The sequence below is a fragment of the Microplitis mediator genome, chromosome 9 (genome assembly GCF_029852145.1).
Source record: "Microplitis mediator isolate UGA2020A chromosome 9, iyMicMedi2.1, whole genome shotgun sequence".
In the NCBI taxonomy this organism is placed as follows: domain Eukaryota; kingdom Metazoa; phylum Arthropoda; class Insecta; order Hymenoptera; family Braconidae; genus Microplitis; species Microplitis mediator.
This window is the reverse complement of record NC_079977.1, coordinates 8598905-8610066: the sequence shown is the minus strand read 5'-3', so window position 1 is coordinate 8610066 and position 11162 is coordinate 8598905. Positions and strand designations below refer to the sequence as shown.

Here is an 11162-nt window from a genome sequence, read left to right as displayed (position 1 = left end):
GAGAGTAATTATTAATAGATATAAAAGAATGACAAGTTCAGTATTACGTGATCTATTTACAAGTGTGTGTATTTTCAAGATAACAGATAAAAAATGAATAATGAATTATGAGTGATGATGGTAACAAATTGTCCGGCTGAGTACATATGTTTATGTAGTATCTACTATATATTTGACGGACGCGCACGAGAGAGTCAATTCATTATTTTTTTTTTTTTGAAGTTAATTAAGATAAAGTTAGCAATGTTTACATTGACGATTAAAATTTGTTTGTTGCTGTATGTTGTGGAGGGTCAGAAAAATCCGCATTACAAAGATGACCGAGACACGATGGTCCACTTGTTTGAATGGAAGTTTCAGGATATTGCTGATGAATGTGAACGTTTTTTGGGCCCAATGGGTTACGGAGGTGTTCAGGTATTTAATTACTTTATAATTGATAATTGCGGGACTGCTAATATACTCGAGTAAATTGGTTGGGTGTAATTAATTTTTTTTTTTATTGATATTCGTAAGGTCGAAGAAAAGATTAGTTCTGTTGATAAAGTTCGTAAAATTAATTTCTGGAGAAATAAATCATCTTAAAATAAAAAAAGAGTGAGGAAATTTGAATAAAGTTTTTTTTTTTTAATTTATGTTGGACTGAATTAAATACTAATTTGAAAGCTTAGTTATTCGAAAATCGATACCTAACACATTAAAATTTTAAACAAAAAATTTATAATGCGGTTTGAAAAATGTTGATGTGGGAAATGTAAATTGAGTTGAAATTTTTATTTTTTGAGCATTTCGTATTTCTTCAAAAAGAGGTATCTTATGTTTTTTTCTTAAATCCAACCCTTTAAGAGATATTGAAGCTCAAAGTTTGATTTGTTTCTAAAAATTAGCGTTTTTGATTGAAATTTGATTACTCTCTAACACATAGGCATATAATCGAGCGCTATAAATTTTTTTGTAGAAAATTTATCGCTATTCAGAAAAGGATTCTCACGCTCTTTTCGTAAATCCAACCATTTGGGTGATATCGAATCTCAAAGTTCGATATATTTAAAAACTAATGTTCTTCGTTCAAAATTATACATCTCTTCAGCAAAGGGATATACCCACACTATAAAAAATAACCGGTGTAAGTCCAAGCGGTTTAGGTGTTACAACATCGACACATAGTCGATACATAGTTGATCACTACAGTTAAATAGTGTGCCCGTGTGTGCATGTGTGTGTGTTTGAGTGTGTGTGCGCATGTGTGTGCGCGTGTCTATGCGTGCATATATGTGTGCGTGTGTGCGCTCGTGTTTTTGTGTGTGTGTGTGTGTGTGTGTCAAGATATTTTTTGCGTTTTATAAGCTTTCCAAAGTTAATACTCTGAGCGGACGCAGTTTACCCCGCTTTTACGCCCATTTAACACCGGTATTTTAATACTGCCGAATTATGCCTCCTACACCGGTGTAATTATATTTTAACACCATATGGAGTTAAAATGAGCCCATTTTTAACACCGCTCTTTTTAGAGTGTACGCATTATACATTTTTTTATGACAATCTCTTCTAAAAAAGCGTACTAACAAAAAAAAATCAAACTTTGAGCGTCAATATCTTTTAAATGGTTAGATTTACGAAAAAAACAACCCAGAGAGGAAAGTACGACGGGCCCAGGCTTGGCCCAAGTATGTAGAACCTTGGGCCAAGCTTGTAAGCCAGCTTTGGCCCAGCCTTGGTCGAACTCTGGAATGATAACACAGGGCCAGTCCTGGTTGCTAGACCTGACCCATGCTTCGTTGCCAGTCCCGGCCCAGGCTTCGTTGCCACACCTGGCCCATGCATCGAGGAAACGAATAAATTTAATTAAAAAAAAAATTCTATTATTATTAACCTCGTAGAGTTCATGATCATTAACGTATAAACTATCTAAGGGAGGTAAATGATGTGAAAAAAACTCGGTGAAGATTCTGCTGGGCTCTGGGCGCGAACTGCCGTCCTTCTGATTGCTGGATCCGAACGGTAACTACTGGACGAACCTACTAATGTTGAACTGATACATTTATATGATCTACTTATTAAATCATAGGTATATCCAAACTTGGGTAATCCTACCTTGGCCCAAGCCTTGGTTGCCATTGGACGGCCAAGGCAGGAGCACCCAGTCTTGGCCCAAGCTCGGGTAATCATTGTCACGGCCAAGGCTAGGTTACCCAGTCTTGGCCCAAGCTCGGGTAATCATTGTCACGGCCAAGGCTAGGTTACCCAGTCTTGGCCCAAGCCCGGGTAATCATTCTAATGGCCAGGACTGAGTACCCAATCTTGAGTCAAGCATGGGCCAATATAGGTGTGCCAAAGCTGGGTTTCCCAGTGCTGGGCCAAGTAGGGCCCTGTCGTTCAACTCTGACAGCTCCTGCATGAGAAGATCTTTTCTGAAGAGCTCTAAATTTCCTACGACCATTGGCATTAGTATGTACGCTTATTTTCAAGCAAGTAATGAAATTTTTCTCATTGTACTAAACTGGGAAAGTATCATTCTTTAGGCAGAGTTAAACGGCATTGGAAGAAATTTTTAGTTTTTTTTATTATTATTTTTTTTGGGTCACAAATAAATGACTTACATCGTGGCGAAGTAAAAAAATTTAATTTGGGAAATAACGAACACCCTAGTGTATATGTTGTTTTTACCAAATTCGCACCTGAAAGTTCACTTTTTTGTCTTTGTTTGGGGGAAGAATGGCATACGTGCTTATTTTTATCATTTGTTTTCGTATACTAGAAAAGTATGACTTTATTTCCACTAAGAAGGGCAGACATTTAACCTTCCGGTGCAGATATGGTAAAAAATATCATGTTTACTTTGAAGGTATCACCAATAAATGAAAATCTCATACTACCAAATCGACCATGGTATGAACGTTACCAGCCACTATCATTCAAAATAAAATCTCGTTCCGGCGATGAGTCATCATTTGCAAACATGGTCAAACGTTGTAACGCCGTGGACGTGCGTATTTACGTCGACATTGTGGTAAATCACATGACCGCAGATGTCTCTCCAGCAATCGGAACCGCTGGATCAACCGCCAACACTAGCAAACGTTCGTATCCCGCAGTGCCATACTCGATTATGGATTTCCATCCAATTTGCGCAATAAATAATTACAACGATGCCACTGAGGTACGTAATTGCGAGTTAAGTGGTCTCCATGATTTAGATCAAAGTAGAGAGCATGTCAGAAATACGATTGTTAATTTTATCAACTCGTTTATTGACCTTGGAGTTGCTGGAATTCGGTAATTCATTTTTACTTTTTATCAATGACATAATTTATTCATTATATCTGTACTTGTGGATATCGTAATCATTGACATCAATTTGAAAATAACTTTTATCTAGAGTGGACGCAGCCAAACATATGTGGCCGGAAGATCTCAAGGTTATTTATTCACGATTGAATAATTTGAGCGTTGCTCATGGATTCCCCGCGCAATCAAGACCATTTATATATCAAGAAGTCATTGATTTGGGAGGTGAAGCTATTAAGAAACAGGAATACACACAATTGGGCAGAGTAATTGAATTTACCTTTGGAATTGTTCTGGGAAATATTTTTCGGGGGAATGAACCGCTTAAGTACTTAAAGAACTGGGGCAATGGCTGGGGTCTTTTGGACTCAGGAGATGCATTGGTCATGATTGATAATCATGATAATCAACGTGGTCATGGTGCTGGTGGCGCCACTATTTTGACATACAAAGTTCCTAAACAATATAAGGTATTTTAATATTATTTAAAGAATAAATTTAAAAAACTTAAGAAATTTAATGGGTGAAAAATTACTGAAATTCAAAATAATGTAGTTTTGGTTACAATTTTCGGATTAACATGAAAAAAAATTTAAAAACTTCATTCTCAAGTGGAAGACGTTTTAGATCGTTTGAATCGAAATTTTTTTCGAAAAAGTTACGGCGTAAAGGAGAATAGCGAAGTAAATTGGTCAATTTTTCTAAAACATATTTTAATTTGGTTGAAGTTTTTGAAAAAAAAAAAAAAATAATAAAATAAAATTGATGATATAATTTATTGAAGACTTGAAATTCGAGCTTTGAAATCAGCATATCCCTGCTTGAAAATTCCCATAGATTCTTATAAATGTATATATAAGGCCCTATACTTAACTATAGCACGTCTCATAGAACTCATTCATTCTTATAAAATTTGTGTAGGAACTTATATAAGAATCTAATGGATTCTATGAGATTTTCTAAACAGGGATGAGTGATATGATTTTATTAGTTTCGAAAAATATAAGGAGTTATCTTGATTTTTTGTTATAATTTAATAAAAGGTCAAAAAATTTATGCAGCAAAATTAAAAATAAAACGATGAGTTTTCAGGTGGACTCATTAAAATTAAGTAGTAGTAGGGATTTCAAATAATAAACATAATAGCCTGTGAAAAAATAATCATACATGGAGCGTAAATCTTCTTGGACGATTAATCTTAGTATCATGTATGTATATGCATGTACATTTGGCGACGATACTTTAGGATGAGATTGCAATAATCACTGCCTAAGTCGCCAACTACCAAAGAGTGAAACGTTGTGAGAGATGATGAGAAGAGGAGAGATAGAAAAAATAATTTGTGGGGAGAGAGGCGTTTCGTCTAAGTATACGATAGCTGAGACTCCTCAGTTAGGTGTGTCTATCGTATACCCCACCTAAGACGCCGTGTTGGAAGTTACATGTTGGAAATGTTATATATTGAAACAGGCATAGGGACGAAATACTGTGAGAGGCGCGAGTTGTAAATGCCATCTCGTGGAGTGAAGCCGAACCACCACATACATATCTGATTCATGTATGAACATGTATATATGACTTTCATATGATTATATATATGAACATCCATAGATCCTAAATATTCTTGTTCAATCTTCTAAGCATCATAATTGAATATAGATGTCACATATATGAAGATATACGAGCATAAATATTCATATATGGACGTATAAAATTCATACACAACCACATAAGCTCTAATTAATTGTTTTTAAACTCATATAAATCATTATATTCTCATATATAACATATGTGCTCATACATGATCTATATATGAGCATAAATGTTCGTATGTGAATCATATATGTGCATATACGCTCCAATTTTTTTCAAACTCACATGTAAATTATAAATGCTCACATAAATCATGTGCACGGAGAGAAAAATATTGTCAGAATGACTATCCAATGTATCTTCAAATGCTTTATTTAAGAATACTCACATATTAATTTATTATTCTATAGTATCGTTAAGTTAAAGATATACAGTTAGGTTTGGATGAGTATTCATTTATTTAATTTAAAAATACGACAAATAGCCTTTGTAAATATATGTAGTTTCATTGATATGAGTATCTGTTTTGTCAGCGTGACAATCCATATAGCTAAATTGGCTATATGTTGTATCGTTTTCGGTTGCCGATTGCCTAAATACAGAGTTTGCGCAACAGTCATGCCAGAGATTCATAAAATGCCTAAAATAAGGATACGGATCGTCATTTTGACGATCCACTGTGAGGAAACTCTGTATAACTGAATTGGCTATACGGCGTATCATTAAGTAAGTTCAGTATACAGTGTATAGCCAGAATAGCGATACGTATACTCACTCTGACGATATTTTTCTCTCCGTGTGTGTTCAAATATATATATATATATATATATATATATATATATATATATATATATATATATATATATTTTTATTCTACATATCAATGTATATGATTCCTTCATAAGCAAATACATAGACCTGTATATACATAAAAATTACATTATATGATGATGTAAAGAAGGAAAGTATGTGTTCATGTACACACACACACACACACACACACACACACACACACACACACACACACACACCCACATAGGTAATATATAGAAGCGTTATATTACATCGCTAGGAATAATTAGTTGAAGGATAAGAATTTGAACGATTATACTTAGCAGTTAGAATCTGAACAACCCGACTAGAAATTGTCCCAATACATATATTGGGTCCCACTGGGAATTGCTGTGGCATGCCCAATAGGTCGACCTCAGTCGGTACCTGGTCGGGAACTTGTTGGGATAGCCCAATTCAAAAATTAGTTACTTGATATCAGTTTTTTCTGAGTGGGGCCTAATTGGGAACTTATTGGGAGATCCTAATGCAAAAGTTATTATTATTTTAATAACTTTGATGATTCATATACAATCTGAAATGCTCAAAATTTGTTATTGCAAGTTTTGTTTTTCAAAAAAGTTAATAATACAAGAAATTTGTTATTTACGTTGAGACAATGTGAATTGTCATCTTCTTCCTCAGCCTTGAGGTTCCCAATTTTCCCCGTCTCATTGCCGTCTGAAACTACACAAGTCATAGTGCAGTGGTCACATGACTAATTATTACGTCGACGGATATCCGTAAGGGTGAAGTGGGGACGGTCCCGAGGTTAGCCTTACGCCCAAAATTATCGGTCAATCACTTTGATCCTGGATCAATTAGCGTTCAGACGTCTTTATTATAGTTATTTAGTATCGATTATTAATCCGGCAATTGTACTTGCAATATTCACATATTTTATACTCTGTAAACCTTATATGCATTTCTGGCAATTAATTCGCAAAGTAATACTTTTATTATTTATTAGTTAGTAATTATAATTAAATTCAAGTATATTGAAAACATTATACGTTACCGGCGATATACTCGCGGTAATAATACTAGAGTTAAGAAATAAAGTCAGTGTATTAATTGGCGTTATTCCACGTGGCCACTGATTGAATACCCAGCGTTCAAACCAGGACCATTATTGTACTTTGCAGAAACTTCACTGTTAGTAAATGAACTTTTGTTACGATTGGCAATAAACTTGCGTAATTCTAGAAAATCAATCCTTTACATTATACATTGCCTTCCGTTCTATCCTTATCCTAAAATACTGGTAAGACTACCGAATAGTTTGATTTAATAATTATAAATTGAGTTACAAATAGTAACTCGACCATTGATAAGTTTAATCTATAATTTTATAATAAGCCGTGAGGTAAATTGATAAGCTTTTTATACGTTGCCGAGTTTGGACAAGTGCGGATTCTTACTTTGCGAGGACCCAAGCCCATTGCTCTGTCTTATAACTAAAAATTTCGTAGAGGCCAGTCTAAGCCAGGGTTCAATCCGCGAATCCTGGTGGCTGCTGGTTAGAATCGCCCAGAAAAAAGGCGATTTGTCTCAACGTTTGTATACGATATTTATGTTAAAATTACTTTTTTTTTATCTAAATTGTTTATAAACGATTTCATTTTATCAAATTTATTTAATTGCCAAATCAAATTATTTTTCACTTCTTCTGAACAAGAAATTCTATTTTATGTTCTCCTTTCTCTCTTTCCTATTCCTTCTAGTATAAATTTGATTGAATGATATTTTGATGGAATAATTTTTTTTTTTTTTTGATTTACTTGGAGTACCGTGAGGTTATAATTTGATAATCTATTTGACCGTAAAAATTTTTGATTCCTTTTAATATTTTATCTACTGGCCACAAATTAAACAAAGTACAGTACAATAATATATTTATTCAAAGAGTACGTTGATCATTAAATCACGAATTTTTTGTTCCTTTTAGATACCTCCCCGATTTAGAAATCTCATTTGGAATGATTTAATCCATGCTAGTCAATTTTGCCAACTTTGAATTGTTTCGGATTGTGTTTGAATTATTTCAAATTAGGTTTCTCAATTAGGGTTAGTAATCCAAAGTTACTGTGAAGTCCAAAGCTGAGTGCGCAGTCGTAAAAAGAGGAAATTTTAATAATAAAACAGAGAGAATGTAATTCAAATTTCCCGGTTACTATTCTTTCGGTTGTGATTTGAAAATTTCAAATTTTTTTACTAAAACATGAAATATTGAGGTGTACATTTTTGTATTTTCCAGCTTTTTTAAGTTCAAAAACGAATTTAGTTTCATTTTGATAAGATAACTTAAACTAAAACTACATTATTTTGAATGTTGGGAATTTTTTTACTATAATAGTATCTTATACATCTTGTGGAATCGGTATTATACTCGAATGTGGGTTTGGCGACACGAGCGAAGCGAGTGCTGCCAACACACGAGAGTATAAAACTAGATGTCAGTAGATGTATACAATATTTTATGTATTGAATGCACGAAAAAAACTGTAGTTAAATGTCTAAAGTCAGTGTCATGCAGTCAGAGTTATAAAAATAATTAACTGTATTATCAAGGAAAAAGATTTATACTTTATGAAATTGGACATTGTTTAATATTATTGTGACGTTACGGAAATTTATAAAAACTAAACTAACATTTAAAATTAGTCCCCTCGTGTAGATTAGCTCGCCAGTTCCAGGGTTTAGGTGAGGGTTGCGTAACTCAGGCAATTTTTTTATTTGTTTCGACTTGAAACATAAGGCAATCATGCAAACGGATCCGTTACACGGTGGGTTTGTTCCATTTCACCACCGGGTATACACTGTGTATCCACTGTGATTACGCGGTGTATCCACCGTGATTCCACGGTGATTTGACTACTGTGTATACACGGTGTATCCACCGTGATTCCACGGTGGCTTTGTGCTATTTCACCATCGTGGTTTCACGCTGTATCCACCGCGTAATCACAGCGAAAATACCGTGTATACACGGTGATAAAGCCACCGGGGAATCATGGTGGATACACCGCGTAATCACAGTGGTAAAATGGAACAAACCCACCATGTTTCCACCGTAATTCAAATCTGCGAAGGCACAGTCGCAACAGGGTGTCTGTACCCTCCTACAATCGTATAATTACAACGTAGACAAAAATAGAAGAGCCAATACCTGGTCCTTCTATGTGTTTTGCAGCTTGGTGTAGAGATACTCAGACCGAGAGCTGGATTGATTTATCTGTGCTGAGGAATCGCTTATAAGCCTTCTAGTACAACTAATAGTAGACTCTCGGACGTCACGGCGCCGCCCAGCGGCCACCCTCGAACTATTCTTCCTTCTCTCCTACGTATCCCCAGTCCTCACGTACTCTCTGTCTTACTCGGCCAAACGCGCTCGTCACATTTATTGATTTTTTACGTGCTCGTCACATTATTTACTTATAGAAACTCAATTTGCAATAACAAAAAGTCATCTTTGGTGTAACGTCGTATGAATTAATAGACATATGTAAGGTTATAAAATTCAGATGACGTTGCTTTGATCTACACAGGTATGTGCTGAATAATTAAATGCGCTTGTGCAGCCTAGAGATTTTGGTTATGATAATAAGGCAGCTAAATTTAAAGTGACGTCATAAGAGACTAAAGAGAGAAAGGTGATAAATTAGTTATTGGCTTGAATTATTAAGTAGTATTATACTCCGCCCATTTCACTCAAATTCAGAGTGGTTGAATATAAAAATGAGTGTTTTAATATATATTAAACCACTCGTTTCCCAAATCAGAAAGGATTGTATTTTAATCTAAAATTTTATGAGACTGACTTTAGCCAATTAGCGGCGTATTCTTCGGCATGAGTTACATGAAATATTTTAATTATTTCGAAGCCTGCGTAATTAATAAATTAAAAAACTGAAATAGATGGCAACAGCATTTGAACTAGCTCATCCTTATGGCACGACCCGAGTGATGAGTTCATTTTATTTCGACGATCCAAGCATTGGACCACCAGCTTACAAAAATGGAACAATAATTTCTCCAGAAATTGATTCGAAAACAGGTGCCTGCAAAAATGGATGGGTTTGTGAACACCGTTGGCCTCAAATTCGTAAAATGGTTTTGTTCCGCATGGTAGCCAAAAATGATCCAATTAAAAACTGGTGGGACAATGATGATGATCAAATAGCATTCTCTCGTGGTTCTAATGCATTTATTGCTTTAAATAATGATGATGACGACTTACGACGTAATTTAACTACTGGTTTACCTGCCGGACGTTACTGTGACGTGATAACTGGTGAAGTTGAGAATAATAAATGCACTGGCAAGATTGTCCATGTTGATAAAGATGGTATTGCATTCATTGACTTACCGGCAAATGCAGAAGACGGCGTAATTGCAATACATATTGGACGTCAATCATTGGTATAATTTATTTTAATTAGAATCAATAATAACAATAAATATGTTTACAGAATATCAATTTATATTTTTTTTTTAGCTGCAGTCTTGAGTTATGACTTTCAATAATTTGATATTTATTGTGGAAAATAAATAATAATACTAATAATAATAATAATAATAATAATAATAATAATAATAATAATAATAATAATAATAATAATAATAATAATAATAATAATAATAATAATAATGATAATAATAATAATAATAATTAATCAATATTTGTCTTCAAATATTCATTTGTTGAATGAAAATTTAATTATTCATTGAAAAATAAAAATATATGTAGTATGTTCCTAAAAAAAGAAACTATTCCTCAATAAATTATAGGACATTGACAGTTATTTTATTTTTTTATATTTATTGATACAAAACCACCTAATGTCTAAGCCAATTTTACAATTCTTCTTTTTGATTCTCACCCACATTTTTTTCCAGCCATCCCCCTTCTTTTATCCATTCCCTTCAATCGGTCCTTTTTTTTTTATTTTCAGTTCTCTTGTTCAAATCTATATATATATATGGGGCATTCCACGCCAAATCGACCACTTTTGACCCCGACCCCTTTCGATTTGGCTGAAAATTTTTTTTCCTTTTATACCCGATTAAAATCATTTTTCAGAAAATTTTCAAATTTTTTTACCCAACCCAAAAAAAGTTATGAGTTTTTCAAAAATAAGGCTTTTATTTTATCAAATAGCTATAACTTCTTCAAGAATTGACTAATCGGGACGTTTTTTTTTTCAAAATTTTTGTCATTGAATGTACTTTAAAAAAAAGAATACAAAAAAATTTTATGATGATAAACTCTATGAAATTTTCAGTTTTTTTGAAAAAAACCGTGATTTTCTTAAAGTACGTCATGTTTTATTTTTTTTTTTATTTTCTCAAAAAAAAACTTCATTTAATGCTGCAATTTTTCCCGCCAATCCTAGAGTGGGCCGACTATTCCTTCTATTTTTTTTCATCAATTGAAAAAAAAATTTTTG

At 33.7% G+C, this 11162-nt stretch overlaps 1 protein-coding gene across 1 annotated transcript; it reads left to right on the top strand.

The window, feature by feature from the left end:
• Positions 1 to 157: 157 nt before the first annotated feature.
• LOC130675056 (alpha-amylase A-like) lies at positions 158 to 10504 on the top strand. Its single transcript, XM_057480511.1, has 5 exons — positions 158 to 417; positions 2846 to 3276; positions 3380 to 3758; positions 9631 to 10134; positions 10211 to 10504. Exons 1-5 carry the CDS (start codon positions 244 to 246, stop codon positions 10220 to 10222), a joined length of 1500 nt encoding a protein of 499 aa, XP_057336494.1. The 5' UTR covers positions 158 to 243; the 3' UTR covers positions 10223 to 10504.
• The last annotated feature ends 658 nt before the right edge of the window (positions 10505 to 11162 follow it).